This window comes from Balaenoptera musculus, chromosome 8, assembly GCF_009873245.2.
Source record: "Balaenoptera musculus isolate JJ_BM4_2016_0621 chromosome 8, mBalMus1.pri.v3, whole genome shotgun sequence".
NCBI lineage: Eukaryota > Metazoa > Chordata > Mammalia > Artiodactyla > Balaenopteridae > Balaenoptera > Balaenoptera musculus.
This window is the reverse complement of record NC_045792.1, coordinates 58,140,450-58,163,309: the sequence shown is the minus strand read 5'-3', so window position 1 is coordinate 58,163,309 and position 22,860 is coordinate 58,140,450. Positions and strand designations below refer to the sequence as shown.

Below are 22,860 nucleotides of genomic sequence, written 5' to 3'. Positions count from 1 at the left end.
ATAATGCAAATATTAGATATCTATGATATACTACTGAATGAGAAAAAAAAGCTTAAATTCAAGTCTATTTTAAATCTACTTATATAAAGTTGTGTATCCGCATCTATGTAAGTAGGTACCTGCAGAGAGATGTTCAGAAGGATATTGACCAAATTATTACCAGTGGTTACCTCTGAACAGTGAGGGTTTAGGTGAAAACATTTTTTATAATTAGAAAACTATAAAGCTATGTTAATTTTAAAAAGGGGTATCATTTATTGATTATTTAAGCTCTGTGCTAACTGCTTTACATACATTTAGTTCTCAAAACAATACTAATAGGGACTCTTCTCCATTTATAGGTATGGAAATCTAGGCTCAAAAAAGGTATGTGCCTTTCTGAAGCCACTTAGCCAGTAAGTGCTGGATCTAGAGCTTGTATTGAGACCTCTCGAGATTCCTTGCTATTTTTATATGACCATACTGTCTCATTAATTATTCTATTTATCTAACGCCAATATTGATAACATAGATAGAGATAGTAATATTGAAAAAGACATTGCTAAAATACAAATCTCTTTTCAATGAAATTTTGTCTAGGCTTTTACTTAAATGTCAAGACATCTTTTGATTTAGGGACTTCCCTCGTGGTCCAGTGGTTAGGACTCCGCACTTCCACTGCAGGGGGCATGGGTTCCATCCCTGGTCAGGCGGGCAGAGAGCTAAGATGCTGAAAGCTGTATGGTGCAGCCAAAAAAAAAAGAAAAGAAAAGACATCTTTTGATTTAATTTTGTTTTTAGAAAACAAAAGCCAAACTCTTTCAAGAGTTTAGGAAGGCTTTCAGAGCCTAGCAATGTTGTTTTTAAAAATTACCAATCTTTTTAGAAAGTAATATTAAAATACAGTCTTTTCAAAATTTACAGTTATTAAATAACTTTAAAGAACTACACTACAGAGTGTTTTTTTTTTTGGCTGCGCAGCTTGCGAGATCTTAATTCCCTGACCAGGGACTGAACCCAGGCCCTTCGCAGTGAAAGTGAGGAGTCCTAACCACTGGACCATCAGGGAATTCCCGCTCATTCCAATATATTCTTGATATATTAGTCTTTAAGTCATTTTAACTGTTTTGTCCTTAGACAAAGATATGATTTCAGTTCATTTTAAGGTTAGCATAAGGGCATAGAAGGTTCAGACAGATATCTGAGCCTGCGCGCAGAAGGACAAAGTGAGTAGGGATAGAAAAGCTGATTTTCACACAAGAAACATAGTCATTATTTTTCAAGTCTGTAACCAAAATATAACCATTTGAAAGAGAGAAAAAGAGATGGTCATGTATGATGAATGAAAACCACTAACAGAGTAAAATACTAGCATTCCAACCCATTTTCAAGAAAGATAATGTTAGGGTTGTCATGCTAATATCGTATGCCAGGAACAATCTTATTAACCCTCATTCAAGGGATCTGTACTACTTGTTTACTGGTAGATAAGAGATGTATTGTGTTAAATATTTGATCCAACTTATTCTTTATGAAATTTAATACTACACTGTTAATTATGTTAAGAAAGTTAATTATTATTTGTTCTCAGAAGGACCTCTTCAAGTAAAAAGCATCTGGATCTTCGTAGGCTATTGTATTCTTAGCACTCATGTTTATACAAGTTCACAGTCCTGTAATTTTGAAATCCAAAATGCTCTGAAAATCGTTAAGTTTTTTTTCTTTTTCTTTTTGGTAAGTTTGGAGCTAAAATTTCATTTGAACTAAAGAGAGGTTATTTATAGTTTTTATTTATTTCATTTGATGTGAATATTCAAATGTTTTATTGCAAAAATACTGTGTTTGATCACTGAGTACTTCCACACACCCTGCTCAGGGTGTTATACAGTATATGACAGATGGATTACCTTTCTAAAACCTGAAAGATTCCAAATTTTGAGACACACTGACTGAAAGTTTTTTTTTTTTTTAAACATCTTTATTGACGTATAATTGCTTCACAGTGGTGTGTTAGTTTCTGCTTTATAACAAAGTGAATCAGCTACACATATACACACGTTCCCATATCTCCTCCCTCCCGTATCTCCCTCCCTCCTACCCTCCCCATCCCACCCCCCCAGGCGGTCACAAAGCACCGAGCTGATCTCCCTGTGCTATGTGGCTGCTTCCCACTAGCTATCTATTTTACATTTGGTAGTGTATATATGTCCATGACAATCTCTTACCCTGTAACATCTCACCCCACCCCCTCCCCCTATCCTCAAGTCCATTCTCTAGTAGGTCTGTGTCTTTATTCCCGTCTTGCCACTAGGTTCTTCATGGCCTTTTTTTTTTTTTTTCCCTTAGATTCCATATATACGTGTTAGCATACTGTATTTGTTTTTCTCTTTCTGACTTTCTTCACTCTGTATGACAGACTCTAACTCCATCCACCTCATTACAAATACCTCCATTTCATTTCTTCTTATGGCTGAGCAATATTCCATTGTATATATGTGCCACATCTTCTTTATCCATTCATCTGATGATGGACACTTAGGTTGCTTCCATGTCCTGGCTATTGTAAATAGAGCTGCAATGAACATTGTGGTACATGACTCTTTTTGAATTATGGTTTTCTCAGGGTATATGCCCAGTAGTGGGATTGCTGGGTCGTATGGTAGTTCTATTTTTAGTTTTTTAAGGAACCTCCATACTGTTCTCCATAGTGGCTGTATCAATTTACATTCCCACCAACAGTGCAAGAGGGTTCCCTCTTCTCCACACCCTCTTCAGCATTTATTGTTTGTAGATTTTTTGATGATGGCCATTCTGACTGGTGTGAGGTGATACCTCACTGTAGTTTTGATTTGCATTTCTCTAATGATTAATGATGTTGAGCATTCTTTCATGTGTTTATGAAGAACCTAGGGGCAGGACGGGAATAAAGACGCAGACCTACTAGAGAATGGACTTGAGGACATGGGGAGGGGGAAGGGTAAGCTGGGACGAAGTGAGAGAGTGGCATGGACTTATATATACTACCAAATGTAAAACAGATAGCTAGTGGGAAGCAGCTGCATAGCACAGGGAGATCAGCTCGGTGCTTTGTGACCACCTAGAGGGGTGGGATAGGGATGGTGGGAGGGAGGGAGACGCAAGAGGGAAGAGATATGGGGATATATGTATATGTATAGCTGATTCACTTTGTTATAAAGCAGAAACTAACACACCATTGTAAAGCAATTATACTCCAATAAAGATGTTTAAAAAAATAAGTAAATAAAAAAATAAAAATAAAAAAATAAACACAGCTAGCACATAGCACAGCCAGGATTTGACTCCAGAGCCCATGATTTCTCATTGTACAACACCTGTTTGAATGTCTAATACAAGTATGACCCATGTGACAGCTGAATGACTCTTCAACATAGAGAGCCTGATAAATGTAAATTCTCTCATTGGGACTTCCCTGGTGGTCCAGTGGTTAAGACCCCACGCTCCCAATGCAGGGGGCCTGGGTTCCATCCCTGGTCAGGGAACTAGATCCCGCATGCCGCAACTAAGAGCCCTCATGCTGCAACTAAAAAAGATCCCACATGCCACAACGAGGATCCCACATGCGGCAACGAAGACCTGGCACAGCCAAATAAATAAATATTAAAATAAATAAATAAATAAATTCTCTCTCATAGAATATCCTTTTTGGGGGGGGGGAATAAAAATTTTAGGCTACAGGGCTTCCTTGGTGGTGCAGTGGTTAAGAATCTGCCTGCCAATGCAGGGGATGCGGGTTTGAGCCCTGGTCCGAGAAGATCCCACATGCCGCGGAGCAACTAAGCCCATGCGCCACAACCACTGAGCTTGCACTCTAGAGCCTGCGAGCCACAACTACTGAGCCCACGTGCCACAACTACTGAAGCCTGCATGCCTAGAGCCTGTGCTCTGCAACGAGAAGCCACCCCAATGTGAAGCCCGTGCACTGCAACGAAGAGTAGCCCCCGCTTGCTGCAACTAGAGAAAGCCTGCGCACAGAGACGAAGACCCAGCGCAGCCAAAAAAATAAATAAATAAATTTTTTAAAATTATTAAAAAAAAATTTTAGGCTACATTCCATATCCTTCTCAGAACAATCTTGTATTAAAAACTTTCATTTCGGTGAAGAAACGTGAACTTTACTATTTCTAGAAAGATTTTTGACTTTCTGGTATCATCTGATACCAGAAGATATAAAGAAGAATAAAGAAAGGATACTTTAGAAATCAGTAACTCTATATGGAAATAGAGACATGGAAATATTTCAGTATTAACCATGAGCCAGCTACTAAATTACTACATCAGATGAAACTTGCCACTGATCACTGTCACTTGTAACCATCTTATGGTTAAACTAAGATTCCTAATTTAATTCTGTGGCTGTACAGAATAGAGAATTGTGACCTTATAAAATCATTTTGGCCACTTCCTTTTGGTATATCATTTTAAAACATGACTCAAAATAATCATATATTAAAATAAAATGAAAAGGAATTTTGATTTACCAGCAGACAAAAAAAGATAAGCCAAAAAAACAAGAAGTGCAATAATTTCAACCCTTAATTAAATTCCAGTGGTAATACTGTGACTGTATGTTTTCAACTGGACATTTTTGACTTTTGTAGGGAAAATACTGGAATTTGAAATGGGTTATATTAAAAAGTTTTTTAAAAAAATGTTAAGATAATATACAAAAACCTTCAGAAGAAAATAAGTTACCTTTAATCATGGTGGTGACTTTAAAAGTCCTATGGCTTTCCTGAATGCATCTTACCTAAATCTAGATCAAATATTTATTGACTACTCATCTCTATATAAGGCAAGGGTATATACAAATTATACACAATAAATATCTATTGAGTGAATAAAAAATGTATTAAATCCATAAGGAGTTCAAAGTTCCTAATATAAATTATAAAATCCAAAATAAAATTAAGGAACAATACTGTCCTGCAGGGGGAATCCATCTGCAATTACCATATGACTGTCCTACTTGAAAACATTCCATAGTTCTCCATATACTACCATATGTAAAGCTCAAACACAAAATCTGGTTGCAACCTACATTTATGGTGTTGTTCAACACCTTCACCATACCAAACCTACTTGCTATTTCAAATACAGGTAATGCACTTTCAAGCTTTTCTGGCTCCAACACTTACTAGCTGAGTGATCTTGAGCAAATTTCTTAACCATAGTTTCCTCGACTATAAAATGAGTATTAAAAAGAGAACCTAAAATATGGGATTGTTGAGAGGACTAAATGAGTTAATACAGGCAATGCAATCAGAAAAATATCTAGCATGAAACAAATCTTCAGTGAATTTCACCTATTATTTTCATTATTTTCAATTGTTATTTTCACTTCCTGGCATGTTGTTTTTCAATCACTGCAAAGTAAATTTCAATTCATCTTCAAGATCTAATCCATACTAAGAAGACAAACAATCTGATTAAAAAAGACAAAAGATATGAATAGACATTTTACCAAAGTAAATATATGAATCACTAATAAGCTCATTAGAAGAAACTCAACATCATCAGTCATTAGGTTAATGCAAATCAAAACCACAATGAGATACCATTTCACATCCTCTAGGATGGCTATAAGCAAAGAGATAGAGAGACAATAACAAATGTAAGTGAAGATGTGGAGAAACAAGAACCCATATACATACAATGGTAGTAGAAACACAAAATGGTAGCCACTTTGGAAAAGTTTGTCAATTTCTTAAAAAGTGAAACAAATTTACCATAAGACTCAGCAACTCAAGAGTATTGAAAACATATTCATACAAAGACTTGTACACAAATGTTAATATCGGCATTATTGATAACAGCCAAAAGTGGGTAACAACCTAAATGCCTATCACTGATGAACAGATAAACAAAATGTGGTATATTCATAACACTATTCAGTAATTAAAAAGGTACAAACTATTGATACATTCTAAGACATAGATGAACCTCAAAAACATGCTAAGTGAAAGAAGCAAGACATAAGGGACCACATATTGTATGATTCAATTTATATGAAATTTCTAGAAAACAGAAACCTATAGAGAAAGAAAATAGATTAGAGGTTGCCTGGGCAGGGGATGGGAATAGGGATTAACAGTAAATGGACGCGAGGGATCTTACTGGGGTCATGACAATGTTCTAAAACTTACTTGTGATGATGGTTGTACAATTTGGTCAATTTACTAAAAATCAGTGAATCATATACTTGAAATGGGTGAATTATATGATATGTAAATATGGCTCAAAAAATTTGTAAAAAAATTATACTACATCAGGATGCATTAACTGTACCCATCAATGGACAGCAGGAGCACTCTATCATATACAGCACTTGCCTCATTATATTTTACTTATTTGTGTACATGTCAGTGAGCTCATCTAGTCCAGGCTCTTAACATGTAATAGCTATCCTCAGCCTCTATCTGAACAATTGGCACTCAGATGCAGTAGGGACTCAGTGTCTGTTGAATTAAAATATGCTCCAAAATAGGATAGGAACAATAGCAATTTCAGAAATACGACAGAAGATAGTGGCAATTAGTGCTTCCTACATGCCCTGCATTTACCTGGCAGGAGGAGTAAGTTAATGGGGCACTGACTGGCACTCTCCATGACAGGCTTTTCCAAGAGGAAACCAGAAAAGCAAGTAAACAATGGTTCCATTCTCATATGAAAGAACAGTACTAGTCCATACTGAGTAAAACCAATTATTTGGGATTTTATTCTTTGTGAGCAGTAAGAATACTTAATCTACAATAAAACAAAAAGTACATACAACAAATTTTACAGGTAAAAACATTTTCAAAATGATTATTCTAAAGACTTTTTCAATGGTTGACAATCTGGGATGATTTTTACAAATGTGTGAGCATTTATCTTTTTCCATTATGAAAAAATTAACTGCTCCCCAAGTGCTGAACATTTCTTCTTAGAAAACAGAGTAGCATGTGGAAAGAACATTAAACTGCAATCAAGACATTAATGTGTCATTAATTCACTGTAAGACTCTGGACAAGTCTCTTTTCCTTTCTAGGCTTCAGTTTCCTCTTTAATAAAGGCAAGTTAGCTCTAAGGTTCTTTCCAGCACTCTTGTTGAGGAAAACTAAGGTGCTTCAGACAAGATGACAAATGAGAAGCTCAATCTTTTCACTATAAACAGGAAAAGAAATCCCTAATTTATAAGGGAAAAACAGAAAGCCCCAGCTTATGCATTCAGTAGCCCCTTACACATATATTTATAACTTTCATTCCAATACCAGGTCCCACCCTTCATCAGCATGCAAACCCACACACCCCATCCCTCCCACCCTTGACCCACACCCACATATACCTCAGCTATGGTCATTCTCAGAGCACTGACAGGGGAGAGCTCAATATCCACCAGTTGGGCAGCTTTTAAACTCTGCCCAGTACAGATTGCACAAGGACAGAAAACAGCATACAGTTAGAATTTTAAGGCAAACAGGGACACACAGCTAAGAACATTTAGCACAGTGTTCAGAAACAATGAAGGATTTCAGGTTGTCACTGGGCTTTGGATGAGTGAGATGAGAGTCACTATTATTCTGATTTTCCTGAGGAAAATGGGCAAAGATAAAATAATCTCAAATTAGTCGCAATTTTAAGTCAAGCTTGGCAAACTTGTCCATACCCTGTATCCTCAGGACAATGTCTCCGAGTCATTAAGCAAAAGCTGATCGATAAAAAAAGGCTACTATAAAGGGCAAGGGTTAATAATCTAGAGGGAAATGCTGATTTCCTACATTTCTTTATATAGCCACTAACAGGGCTACTTAAAATTTAGTAGGAAAAGTAATGAAGATATCTCCAGCAAAGGTTTCTATTAAACTGATACCATTAAACTCTGATATCATAAACTCCCCTGGTTTTGATTCTAGGTTTACCAAGACTTTACCAATACAACTTGACTTCCCCTTGGCTTGCCTGCATTGAGAGGATGTGCTAGATATGCCAACATGTGCTTTCTCACCTTGTAGAAGTTAAATACCTTTTAAAAAATGTTATTAAATTAGTATTCTGGTTCTTTTTCTTTAATTAAAAAATGGCTATCATTTTTCATAGAGTAAACTCAAGGATAAAAATGTATGATTAATGATTGTTTTTTAAACACTGCCAATTTGGCATTTGTGTTAATACTTTAACATTCTAAGAAATCTGAAAGGAATTATAAAGGGTCTATAATTTTTAATAAAACCAGTAAAAATATTTGTAGGCATATATTCATTATTCTATTTATTAATTCTATTCTGGTTAAAACTTAACCACTGGTTTCTTTGGAAGGGTATGCATGTGAAGAATTTCATGAATAGAAAGTATGTAATTTACATTTGAATTGAAAAAAATTTATTGAATATTTTTTTCTTTTTCCCTCTGTTCAGTTTTCAGATTTCCAGTAACTTGTTTTATGATTTAACCTTATTAAGCAGAAAGTTGTTAGCATAAAGATACTGGGCGTGTTAGTCACATTTTAGAAAGAAGAAATGTCACAGTTTCTCTGCATCCTCACAGTTTTGTTATAATATTGAGATACACTCAGTTTTTGTCTGTCTATTCCAAGGATAGTAGTTATTTAAGAACAAACATAGCTTAAAGACAAATGAAATGAAAATCTGGAATTCCCTTACAGTATCACTGTCACAAGGCTGGAACTGGAAGGGCTGGGGTTTGTGAAATACAGCATTCTCTTGTAAAAACAGCTGAAGATTATAGTCTCGTACCACCTAAAGAGAAAATAAAATATCTTTAAGTCTTTAATAAGGTTAAAATGTTCAATAATTGTGTTTTAAAGTTTAAGCTTTATTCTGCTGTTTTCTAAAAATGAGCAATCATCCAGTACTACGTGGTCAAAAAGAAATTATAATTACAATTTTTTTTTTTCATTTTAGATAATAGCTGTTATCCTTGTGCCCCATTTTCTCAAGAATCTAAGTATGGAAAGTACTAGTTTAGAAACTAGCCCAGATTTGGGGACTAGACAATATGTACTATTTTAAGACTGCAAAAAGATAGCTATTACACAAAATGTTATTCTTTTGAACGGGGGGGTAGGTGCAAATAGGGAAGCACATTAGTTTGTCAGGTCTCTCCCAGTTCTAAAGTTTTGTAGGCCTCTTAAAGTTTGCTTTATGGAGATTGCCATCTACTAGGAAACTGCCAAATAACTTTATACATAACACAAAATAGTATTTTTCTAGTACTTCTTGCCACCTTTTTAAGGAGGTTGTATTCTAATTACCATCTTAAAGCATACCAAGAAGACAGACTAGAAAGGAATTTATAGAGAAGGGGAATTCTAATACACATAAAGTAACAAAACAAATAGCACAGAAAGACAGTCATCTAAAAAGAATTCATTGTATTATATACTCTGGGAAAGAGTGGAAATCAGCAACATTTGATTGTGCAGAAACCCATTTTCTATTTTGCTACACTGCTTACCCTTGACTCTTCTTTCATTTGTAGTATATTACAGCTCATTAGCACCTCTGCCAGAGGATGGGCAGAAGAAGGAAGAAAAGTTTAAAGCAGCTCTGTGGCTATACTTTAGTAGTCCTGGGAAAAGAATTCATTCAGGAGATGGAGAAAGTAGGAGGTATATTCTGCATTTTATTTACCAGCACAACCCAATTCTCTATTGCTCCTCTGCACCCCCACCCCCATTCAACAACCATTTACTGAGAGAGCTTATCAGGCCTAATGTTAAATGCAGCAGAGAGGGGGAATACACAGAGGAATAAATATGAATAAAGTCAATATCTTCAAGGAACTTATAATCTAGAAACTGGGAGAACTAAACAGATTACACAATTAAAATACACTATCAAAGTATGTAGAAGGTACTAGGAGAGCACAAAAGATGGTGCTATTTAATCCAGACTGAAGGGGTGGGATGGAGGAAGGAGTGGTTGAAAAAAGGGAAATGGGTTTTTTCTTTTCCTGGAATCCAGTTTTAAGCTAGAGTAGCTGTGAAAGCTCTTTTTTTTTTCTTTTTAAAATTATTTATTTATTTATTGGTTGGTTGGTTGGTTGTGTTGGGTCTTCGTTGCTGCGCGCGGGCTTCTCATTGAGGTAGTTTCTCTTGTTGCGGAGCAAGGGCTCTAGGCCCGCGGGCTTCAGTAGTTGCAGCACACAGGCTCAGTAGTTGCAGCACGCGGGCTCTAGGGTGCGTGGGCTTCAGTAGTTGTAGCTTAGTTGCTCTGCAGCATGTGGGATCTTCCAGGACTAGGGATCGAACACAGGACTGCACCACCAGGGAAGTCCCCTGTGAAAGCTCTTGACACAGCCCTGAGACACAGCCTCACTAGTCACTATGCAGAAAAAAGCTAAGAGGATCATCCTTCTACTTGCTAAACCTATCCTCTCAAGCACCACAAACCAAACTTCCTTTTCTTTCTTTCTTTCCTCTTTTTCTTTCTTTCAAGGGGGAAGTATCAACCTTTTTAAATTTTTAATTTTTTGTTACGGAACATTTCAAAGTAGAGAGAACAGAATAATGTATCCCCATGTACCTACCACCCAACTTCCAAAAACACAAATTCTTGTTTCATCTATAAACCTACCTGCTCCTCCCCTCCCCCAATTCTATTGAAGCACGTCCTAGACATATCATTTCATCTATAAATATTTCAGTGTAATGTCTAAAAGACAAAGACTCTAAAAAATATATCCATATTAAAATTTACAAAAAATATTATAAAACAACCAGTAAGTGTTCAAATTTCTGTTTCATATTTTAAAAAGTTTTTCAAATCGGGATCACAGTAAGGTTCCCACAGTGCAAATGGATGATGTTGCTTAGGTTTGTTTTCATATATAGGTTTCTTCCTCCATCTCCCTTACCTCCATCCCCCTGCAATTTGTTTGTTGAAGAAACTGAGTTTTTGTTTTGTAGAGTTTCCCACAGTCTGAGTTTTGTTGACTCCATTCTCGTAGTATTCTGTTTCTTGTGTGTCCTGTAAGTTGATGCTTCTTTGCATTTAGGTTTTTGTTTTATTTTTATTTTTTGACAAGGTGGTGTTTACGTCTATGAAGAGGCTTGCCTCTGACTTGTCTCTTTTTGATATTAACAGTTGTAGTGGGCTGAATGAATGGTGGCCCCCCCAAAAGAGGTGTCCATGTCCTAATCCCTGGAACTTGTGAATGCTACCTCATTTGGAAAAAGGCCCTTTGCAGATGTAATTGTTAAGGATTTTGAGATTAGGAAGTCATTCTGGATTCTGTGGTTGGGCCCTTAATCTAATGATAAGTGATGTCATTATAAAAGGCAAACAGAAGAAAACACAGACAGAAGAGGAGCCAATGAGACCAGAGGTAGAGATTGGAGTAATGTGACCACAAACCGAAAAATGTCTGAAGCTATGAGAAGCTGGAAGAGGTAAGAAACTGATTATCCTCTGAAGCCTTTGGAGGGAGTGCAGCCTTGCTGACACTTTCATTTCTGACTTTTGGCCTCCAGAACTCAGAGGGAATAAATTTCGGTCATTTTACGCCATCCAGTTTATGGTAATTTGCACAGCAGCCGTAGGAAACTAATAGAACAGACCTATGATGATAAATGCCTAAACATATTAGGGGTTACAAAAACTAGAGATTTTTCTATTTTTTCTATCACTTTTTCAAGGAATTCTATCATTCCTGTTTCATTTATTAGCTGGAATGCTTCCATAAGAAAAACTTTCCAAGTCAATTATTTAGTTACCTTGAGATACATTTTGTATAAGGCAGGATAAACATTTCCTCTTCCCTTTATTATCTAGTTTTCAAATTGAGCCGTTTCCCTAGCAATCTCCAAAGAATGACCAATTATAGCTTTAATAAATTATTATTATGAAGTCATGGATTTAAAAATATTTGATGTGTTTTAATCTACTGCTGTTATTATCATTACTGATGCTAAAATTATCCCATCTTTGGCTAGCAAGATCACATCCTGAGTCCCTTTGAGATGGGACTAGTAGTTTTTGATAGTTTTGACAGTTTCCTTGCTTTCCATTATGACAAATTATTTAACATTTACCTTAAATATTTCATGTCCCAGATCTAGAATCAGTGCTATTTTCCCAAGAAGCACTGTTCTTATTTATTTACTTTTATTATTATTTTTTTAAGTGAGTAGGAGAAAGTACATAGAAAACAAGATCTGTACACTAGAGGTACTGGGTTAGTTACTGGTCTTCTCTCTCGAACAATTCATTTTGAAAGGAAGTTGCAAAGAGATCCTGTGCACCTCCCAATGTCGGCGTCTTGCATAAATATAGTAAATATCAAAACCAGGAAATCGACACTGGTACAAAGCATAAAGCTTATTTAGATTTCACCAGTTATATATGCACTCATTTTGGGGTGGTGTATGTGTAGAGGTCTATACAATTTTATTATATGTATAACTTCATGTAACCACTATCACAATCAAGATACTTAACTGAACCATCACCACATGACTCCCTTGTGCTACTCCATAATAGCTCCCTCTACTTTCCTCTTCCCTAATTCCTGGCAATTGCTAATCTGTTCTCTGTTTCTATAAACATGTTATTTTGCAAATGTTACATAATGGAATCATGCACCATATATCTTTTCTTTTTTGGCCATGCGGCACGGCATGAGGGATCTTAGTTCCCTGACCAGGGATTGAACCCGTGCCCCCTGCAGTGGAAGCACGGAGTCTTAACCACTGGACCACCAGGGAAGTCCCACCATATATCTTTTTGAGATTTCCATTTTCACTCAGCATAATTTCCTATAAGTTCATCCAATTTGTTGCATGTATCAACAGTTCACTCCTTTTTATTGCTGAGTAGTATTCCATAGTATGGAAGTACCACCATGTGTTTGATCCCTCACTCACTGAAGGTCATTTAAGCAGTTTCCAGTTTTTGGCTATTATGAATAAAGCTACTCTACATTTGTGTCCAAGTTTCTGTGTGAAAATAAATTTTCATTTTCTCTGGGATATATGCCCAATCTCTCTCTCTGTAAAGCTGTTACTGAAGTATAACTGACATACAATAAACTGTACATATTTAAAGTGTATACTTTGATAAGTCTTAACTTACCTATACACCTGTAAAAATATCACCACAATCAAGATAATGAACTTATCTCTCACTCTCAAAAGTTTTCTCATCCCCTTTGTAATCTTTCCCTCCAGTCCCTTCCTGCTCCCCTCTGTCATTCCTTGTGACAACTGAGGTCAGGCCTTAAATCTCATTACTGATGTTATCCTTCAGCAACTAGCAGAGTGACTCTGTCTAAAGTAGCATTCAATAAACAGTTGTTAAAGAACACCTCTGTATCCATCACAGAGATTAAATAAAACATTACTATTACTGTCGAAATCTATATACCCTCTCCTTATTGCATTCCTACCTTCCTTCGAAAGGAGTGTTCCTCAACCTTTTTTTTTTTTAAATGTTTTTTAAGTGTTATCACTCCCACTCCCCAATCCAGGGACCCTTTTAAGACATTTTTTCCCTAATCTCCCTCTTTGATTAAATTTTAATACCACAAATATACTGTATATATGTTTATGTACTGTGGCCTGCTGTAATATCTAAGATTTTTTTGCAAACCACCCCTCAAAATCCGGAAGCAATTTTTACTCCCTTGGGGAATATCTGCCCCTCTGCAAATGCATGCTGCTCTAGATGTAACCACTCTACTGAATTTTACCAAGCTCCTCTTTTTTTTTTTTTCCTTTTAATAGTGTTACTACATATGATGTATCTCAAAATGATACTGTTTTCTTGGATATTTTGTACACTGTATAAATGGCATCTTAGTATGTGTATTCTTTTGCAAGTTCCTTTTTTTTTAAATTGAAGTACAGCTAATTTACAATGTTGTGTTAATTTCAAGTGTAAAGCAAAGTGATTTAGCCATACACACACACACATATTCTTTTTCAGATCCTTTTCCATTATAGGTTACTACAAATACTGAGTATAGTTCCCTGTGCTATATACTGTAGGTCCTTGCTGTGCAATTTGCTTTTTGCTCAATATTACATTTGTGAATCTCATCCATATTAATGCATGTGCCTACAGAGCTTCCATTTTTATTGCTATCTTGTATTCCATTATTCATCTTACTGTCAGTGGACAGCTGGGTTATTTCTAGCTTTTTCTAGTCTTATAAAGGAAGTTGCTATGAACATTCTTTCAAAAGTCTCCTGGTATCCATGTGCCAGAGTTTCTCTAGGTTATATTCCGAGCAGTAGAACTGCTGGGTCATAAGCTAAGTGCATCTTTAAACTGACTAGATAATGTCAAATGTTTTAAAATTGGATGTATCAATCTGTACCCTTCAGGGCAGTGTAAGAGTTTCTGTTAATCCATATTCTCACCAACAGTCATTCCTGTCTGTTTTTGTCAATCTCATAAGTGTAGAATAGAATCTCATGGTGATTTTAATTTCCATTTCTTTGATTAATAGTGAGTATAAGCATCTGTATTAGTTTCCTAGGGCTGCCATAACAAAGTATCACAGACGAGGTGGCTTAAACAACATAAACTTTTTTCCTCACTGTTCTGGAGGCTAGAAGTCCAAGATCAAGGTGTTGGCAGGTTTGGTTTCTTCTGAGGGTCTCTTTCCTTGGCTTGTAGATGGTCATCTTTTCCTGGTGTCTTCATATGGTCTTCCCTCTGTGCCTGTTTGTGTTCTAACCTCCTCTTATAAGGACACCAATCATGCTGGATTAGAGCTTGTCCATATGACCTCATTTTACCTTAATAACCTCTTTAAAGGCCCTATATCCAAAAACAGTCACAGTCTGAGGAACCAGAGGTTAGGACTTCAACATATGAATTTTAGGGGGACACAATCTAGCCCATAAAAACATCTTTTAATATGGTAATAGCTATTTATATATTTTATTCTGTGGGATACATGTTGTATGATGTATCAGTAGTTCATTCTTTTTTATGAACAAATAATATTCCATTGTATGGATATACTGTGTTTTATTTATCTAATCATCAGTTGATTGACATTTAGGGTGTTTACATTTATTGGCTATTATGAATAACACTGCCAGGAACATTTCTGTACAAATTTTTGTTTAAACACTTTTTTTCAATTCTCTTAAAGTGGAAGTGCCGAGTCATACGGTAACTCTGTGTCTTACTTTTTGAGGAACTACCGAACTGCCTTCCACAGTGGCTGTACTATTTTACATTCCTACAAACGCTGTACAAGGGTTCTAATTTCTCCACATCCTTGCCAACACTTGCTATTGTGTGTGTGTTTGTTTTTAAATACTAAAGCTATCCTACTAGGTGGGAAGTGGTATTTCATTGTGGTTTTGATTTGCATTTCTCTAATGACTAACAGTGCTGAGGATCTTTTCATATGTACATTTTCATTGGAAAAATGTCTATTCAAGTCCTTTGTCCATTTTTAAATTGGGTCATTTGTCTTTTATGTGTTGAGTTGTAAAAGTTATTTATATGTTCTGAATATTAAATTCCTATCAGACACATGATTTATACATATTTTCTCCCATTCTATGGGCTGTCTTTTTCACATTCTTGATAATGTTCTTTGATGCACAAAAACTTTTAATCTGATGAAGTTCAGTTATCTATCTTTTCTTTTATTGCTTGTGCTTTCATGTTAAACCTAAGAATACATTGGCAAATTCAATAAAGATTTACCTCTGTTCTCTTCTATAATTTTATAGTTTTAGGTTGTTGACCCATTTTGAGTTAATTTTTATATATGGAGTGAGGAAGGGGTTTAACTTTATTCTTTTGCATGTAGTTATCCTGTTGTTTGAGCACCTCTTATTGGAGAGACTAGCCTTTCTCTATCAAATGGCCTTGACAACCTTGTCGAAATCAATTAGCCACAGATGTTTGAGTTTATTTCTGGACTCTCAATTCTTACTGGTCTACATGTCTATCCTTATACTACTACCATACTATCTTGATTAGATTGCTTTAGGGAATATTGAAATATATATTTTTAAAAATATTTATTTATTTATTATTTATTTTTTTAGGCTGAGCCAGGTCTTAGTTGCAGCACGCAGCATCTTCATTGCAGCATGCATGAGGGATCCAGCTTCCCAATCAAGAATGGAACCTGGGCCCCCTGCATTGGGAGCACGGAATCTTACCCACTGGACCACCAGGGAAGTCCCTGGGGAATATTGAAATATTAGTGATATGAAACCTTCCAATCCATAAACATTTATTATTTCCATTTATTTAGGTCTTCTTTAATTTCAGCAATGTTTTGTAGTTTTCAATGTACAAGTTTTTCACGTTTTGGATAAATTTACTTCTAAGTAGTTATTCTTCAAATGGTATTGTAGTTAGAATTATTTTCTTAATTTTCTTTCAGTTCATTCATTGATGGAGTATTATGGAAACACAACTGATTTTTGTGTTTTGATTTTGTATTTGCAACTTTTGCTGAATTCATTTACTAGCTCTAGGACTTTTGTGGAATCTACAGGATTTTCTATAATCATGTCATGTGCAAATATAGATAATTTTACTTCTTTCTTTCCCATTTGGTGCCTCCTATTTCTATTTCTTGCCTAACTGCTCTGACCAGGACTTCCAGTACAATGGTGAATATTAGTGGTAAAAAGTGAGCATCCTTGTCTTGTTCCTGATCTTAGGTGGGGAAAGCTTTCAGTCTTTCACCATTGAGTGTGATATGTGATGTAGGTTTTTTAAAAATGCCCTTTACCATGTTCAGGAAGTTCCCTTCTATTCCTAATCTGCTGAGCATTTTTATAATAAAAGAGTGTTGAATTCTGTCAAATGCTTTTCCTGTGTCTTTTGAGATGATCATGTGATTTTTCCCCTTCATTTTATTAAGTTTACTTTTTTGGTAAGTCTTCAAGGTATTAAGAATGACAGTACTAGACAATTTAATTTCCAAAGAAATATAGAATAACATTGTTATTTTTGAATTGTTAGAAGACCTGCATTATTAATTGGTAGGAATTCCCTTATGCAGACAGAAAGCAAGCACACATAAACAAACTGTAGGGCCAGTAGAACTACTTTTAGAATTAACTATGCCAGAGAAAATATCTCTGACAACATCTGCTTCAGTTACATGTAGAAAGCATTTCATAAAATATTAAGAAGAAAAGCAAGCTTCATAAATAATTAAAATTAAAAGTTCCTAGGGCCAGCTGTTTCCCTTTAGGGGATAAAAGATATAGAGGGCACCGTAAAATTTACAATGTGTCACTATGGATTACCTCCAAAATATCTTTGAGAACATGTACAGTTGCAATTTAGATATGTGGAAAAAAATGAATTCCGCCCCCCCCCCAAAAAAAAGACAAGCTAGTAATGGTGTAGAATAAAAACCAAAAGAGTTTCAAACTTCTTTTTGGGTTATTAGATCACTAGGTTGCTTTTAGCAGTATAACAAGAGCAGCATAACAAGCTCTTTGTAACAGAAAAACACGTGGCATAAAACTTATAGGTATGAGCTCTTCTGGTACTAGGAACAAAAGGGCACAATTCCTAGTTACATCATTCTTACAAAATTTTTATTACTACCACTTTCAATCTAAACATAAGAGCATCTCATTTATTCCTCATCCCTGGGGAGTAAGATACTCATGTGAGTGAATGTAGTGGAAAATAAAAGCTTATCTCTTTATGTGTCCAAATCAGTTGATTCATTTTTAATTCATTTTCTATGAAAATAATGTAAGCTAAAGAGATAATATAGATAGTAGCAGAGCACGGAAAACACTATGTGTGAGTGTGTGACCTCAGGCAAGCCACATAAACTTCCTGGGTCTGTTTTCCTCTCTATGAAATGAGCATGATAATACCAACCTCAGAGGATGTGCTAAAACCTCCTAGAAAATTGTTAACTGCTGTATAAAATATTAGCACATTTTAAAGACTATATGTTTACCTGTTTTATAAACTAAAGGTAGTGTATTCAAACTTAACTTATTCTTGGAAAAAGAGATTTCAAGGAATTCTGTCTGGGGACAGTCTCTCTGATAAAATTAGAAATGAAAAATGCCACCCTATTACATACTCCCCCCATTGAATGGAAACTGGAAAAACTCACTTTTAAATAATTCATAGGTTAATGACAGGGGCGGGGGGGTGGGGGTGGAATGTAGAAACAATAAAAAAGCCCTACAAACATATCATGGACTGCAATTAAAGCAGAAAGAGAAATTTTTTAGGTTCAAGTGGATTTACTTGAAAACAAGAAAGACTGAAAATATAGAACCTAATAGAAAAAAAGCCTGAAAAAGAATAAAAACATAAACTGTAATAAAGTAGAAAGAAATAATGAATATAAAGGCAGAAATTAAGGAGACAGGAAACAATAACATTGAGAAGTAGAACAAGAGCTGGCTCTTGGAAAACATTAATAAAATAGACTGGTAAGTCTGATCAAAGTAAGAGAGAAAGCACAAACAATACTAGAAATGAAAAGGGAGACAACTACAGAGGCAAACAACTTTATATGCAAATTTATGACATCAAATTTGATAAATGAAATGGACAATTCATCTAGGAAAGTGTAAGTTACCAAAATGTACTAAAAAGAAACAGAAAATCTGAATGGACCAATAAATATAAACAATCTGATTACTAGTCAAAAATCAACCTCTCCATAAAAGGAACAAAACCAAGATGTTTTTATAGACTTTTCCCTGCAACATTCTCTCACGGAAGATGTCAAATGTACACATGTTAAAATAAAAAGAATTGTACGGAAACACCTATATACCCACTACCTAGATTCTTCAATTATTATTTTTCTACATTTTCTTTCACTTAACTATCCATCTATCCATCCATTTATCCTTTCTATACATCCATCCTTTTATATCTTTTATTGAATCCTGGGGGGTGAAAATATAAGAATACAAAAATATGACAGAATTTCTAAGCACCAGACTAGTGATATTTGTACTCCCATATCAACTTAACAATTTCAATGTTTTTCTAAAAATAGAATTGGAGCTATGGTACACTGAAAATACGAATAAATACACATGGAGGCGTTCAGGAAGAAAAGTCTGTGTCCCTTTTCTTTCCTGTCTTTGGACACTGTCTTGTGAGATGGAGACCCTGATTCCTTTCCAAACAACTTTCTAAGGTATTAGCTAGTTCCTGCTCCTCCTGCCAAAAAGGAGAATTGAACTGGATCTTTTAAAATAGCAGTTATAAAATGAATATATTTTAATAAATGTATTCATTCAGTCAGGAAACATTTACTATGCACTTAATTTATCAGAAAGAAAATAAGATTTATTAATCGCAGGAACAATTTATCTTCCAAAGGGCAGTTTCTCTACTGCAAAAAATTTTAATCTGTCAGATCCTAAAGAAAAACAATTTCATTTATTTTCTATGTAAACAGTGTGACATGCCAGCAAAGTTGATGGATGTCAACACTTTTGAATGAAAAGATTACTATCAAAGAATGACAGCATATAGAAGGCAAGGTTAATTTCTAAAAACAAGGTATTATAACATTAATTTCTTTATCAATTATAAAATGCTAATTTTCCTTTTTGTGCCCCTTTATTATTCTTCGCACTGACACATGACTTTGTTGTTTTACGAACTGAGTGTATTCAAAATTCATTTGAGTGAAAGATAAAAGCTCTTTAAACCATTCTTCTCAAGAGCAACATGGCAATAGACTTTTTTGACCTTCATCAAGGAGAACAATACACCGTCCAATTTTGTTAGAAGAAATAGTGTTTCCAGGAAATTTGTCCTTTAAAGCATTCTTCTAATGTCATTGGTACCTTCATTTTGTTTGTATGCAAAAAACATTTTAGATTCTAAAGTGGATAACATCACATATTGCACTAAAGGTAACTTGCCTTGCTGGAGGTTTCTAATAAAAACTGGAATGTGTTCTGCACAGCTTGGCATGTCTCTAGCTCCGTCCGGCTGAAGGCTATTAAATAATCCTTGAGGTGGTCATATACATTTCCATCAAGAGCCTGTAAAAGAGGAGTAAACAAAAGCAAAAAAATTATGACAAAGCTTTGACACACAATGCCTATTGTTTAAAAGGTAAGTTCAGTTTAAAATCTATTAATAAAAAATTAATAAAAGATATAGGTCGTTATGTAAGGATAAATATAAACCTTAAACAATCACTTGGGAAAACATGAATTTCTCTAATAAATAGGAACTAAAAAAGGTAAACCCCAATATTGGTAAAGTTGTGGGGATAGGATAACACCTGGGAGACAAAATGTTTGGTTTCTGATATTTGTTCATCTGTTTATTAGTTATGTCAACTTCTGTAGTCACTTTATAAGAGTAGGTGTAGGAGTTAAATGAAATAATGGATGTAAAGGATCCAGACACAGTGCCTGGAACAGAACAGACATTCAATAAACATTAATCTCCTCCATTTTTCCTCATCCATTATTGGTAGGATTCTAAATTAATATATTCTTACTATAGAGCAGTCAGAGAAAAAACACAATAGAAATAGTAAAAATAAAAAAATGACTCAGAAATCCTGTTTTGGGGAAGAAACACCAATGCAAAGTCTACACAGAGTTTTAAACATTCTTACTTATTTAAGCATTTACAGCAGGACTCTTTGAAATTGAAAAAAAAGAAGAGAAAACCACTAAACATTTGAGATATATTAGTTATGATATACACAGTGACTAAAATATGCATAGCCACCAAAATAAAAACCGTGGAAACTGTGTAGATGGAAAAGAATATATTGAATAATTTTAGGCTAACAAAGTAGAATAGAATACATACATACATACTAGCAACAGCTATGGGAAAATATATCAATAATAAGAATAATAAAGGTTCTGCAGTCTTACAAATTAACAAAGATCTTAAAAATTGAGGTAAAATTCGCATACCATAAAAGTCACCATTTTAACTATTTCAAAGTGTACAATTCAGTGGCTTTTAGTACACTCACAATGTTGTGCAACCATCACTACTATCTAATTCCAGGGCATTTGCATCACCTCCAAAAGAAATCCCATACCCATTAAGTGGTTGCACCCATTCCTACCTTTCTCCCCGCCTCTGGCAACCACTAATCCACTTTCTTTTTTTAAAATTAATTAATTAATTAGTTAATTTTTTGGGCTGCGTTGGGTCTTCATTACTGTGCGCAGGCTTTCTGTAGTTGCGGCAAGCAGGGGCTACTCTTCGTTGTGGTGCGTGGACTTCTCATTGCGGTGGCTTCTTTTGTTGCGGAGCATGGGTTCTAGGCATGTGGGCTTCAGTAGTTGTGGTAATGGGCTCCAGAGCGCAGGCTCAGTACTTGTGGCTCACAGGCTTAGCTGCTCCGCGGCATGTGGGATCTTCCCAGACCAGGGCTTAAACCCATGTCCCCTGCATTGGCAGGAGGATTCTTAACCTCTGTGCCACCAGGGAAGCCCCTCTACTTTCTGATTCTATGAATTTGTTTATTCTGGACATTTCATATAAATGGAATCATATGATATGTGGTCTTTTGTGCCTGCCTCTGTCATTTAGCATGTTTTCAAGGTTCATCAATGTATTAGTACATTTTATGGCTAAACAATATTGCATTGTATGGATATGCCACATTTTGTTTATTCATTCATTAGTTGGTGGACATTTGGATTGTTTCCACTTTTTGGCTATTATGGATTTTCCAGTTCTCTTGGGTATATACCTAGTAGTGGAATTGCTGGGTCCTCTGGTAATTCCGTGTCTAACTATTTGAGGAACTAACAATCTGTTTTCCACGGTGGCTGCACCATTTTACATCTCCACCAGCAATGTATAAAGGTTCCAATTTCTCCACAACCTCATCAATACTTATTTTCTGTTTTTCTTTTTTTAATTATTCAAGCTGTCCTAGTGGTATCTCATTGTGGTTTTGATTTGCATTTCTCTAATGACTAATGATGTTGAGGGATTTTTCATGTGTTTATTGGCCATTTGTATATTTTCTTTGAAGAGATGTCTACTCAAGTCCTACACTCATTTGTAAATTGGGTTGTTTTTCTTTTTGTTGTTGAGTTCTAAGAGTTCTTTATATATTTGAATACTATTTATATATTTGGATACATATATCTTATAAGATATATGATTGTCAAATATAGTCTCCCATTTTGTGGGCTACATTTTCACTTTATTAATAGTGTCCTTTTTAAAAAAAAAATTTACTTATTTATTTATTTGGCAGCGCTAGGTCTTAGTTGCGGCACACGGGATCTTCACTGCATCATGTGGGATCTTTAGTTGCAGCATGCGGGATCTTTAGTTGTGGTATGTGGGATCTAGTTCCCTGACCAGGGATCGATCCCAGGCCCCCTGCATTAGGAGAGCAGAGTCTTAGCCACTGGACCACCAGGGAAGCCCCTCAATAGTGTCCTTTCATGCACAAAAGTTTTAATTTTGTTGAGGTCTAATTTAGCTATTTTTTCTTTTGTTGTTTGTGTTTTGGTATCATATCTAAGAATCCTCAATGGAGGTTTTATAGTAAGGAAATTACATATCCTACTTCATTAAACATTCACTATAAAATTGACTTTTAAAAAATACACAAATTCTGTCCCCAAAGCGTTAATAAATCTGCACGTTCTATAATGCTTAAACCACTAGATGGCACCATCAAGCACTGTAAATATAGGCAGTGCAAATTCCTTAAGATTCCTTTCCATGAGGTTATGCAACATCCCCAGAGAGACTGCTGGTGTTAAGTCTGAATAACAGTTCCTACCTTAGGACATGCTTTTCATTAACTTGTTAAAAAATGAACATATAGCTACTTCTGATATGAGGTTTTGCCTTAGAATGCTCTTGGTAGATGGTCATAACCTTGTGTTTGCAGGAAACCTTA

General features: G+C 35.4%; 1 protein-coding gene and 1 non-coding gene across 2 annotated transcripts in view; both read right to left on the bottom strand.

Annotated features, from left to right (window-relative positions):
- The window catches only part of FCHSD2 (FCH and double SH3 domains 2), a 317,324-nt gene that overhangs the window by 62,053 nt on the left and 232,411 nt on the right, over window positions 1–22,860 (bottom strand). Inside the window, exons 9-10 of the mRNA XM_036860366.1 lie at window positions 19,877–19,999; window positions 8,661–8,756 (exon numbers count right to left, since the gene is read on the bottom strand). Of these exons, the coding sequence (XP_036716261.1) occupies window positions 8,661–8,756; window positions 19,877–19,999 (219 nt within the window). The remainder of the gene's footprint in view (window positions 1–8,660; window positions 8,757–19,876; window positions 20,000–22,860) is intronic.
- Window positions 22,302–22,374, bottom strand: TRNAR-CCU. Its single transcript has one exon. It is a non-coding gene; the product is annotated as a tRNA-Arg (tRNA).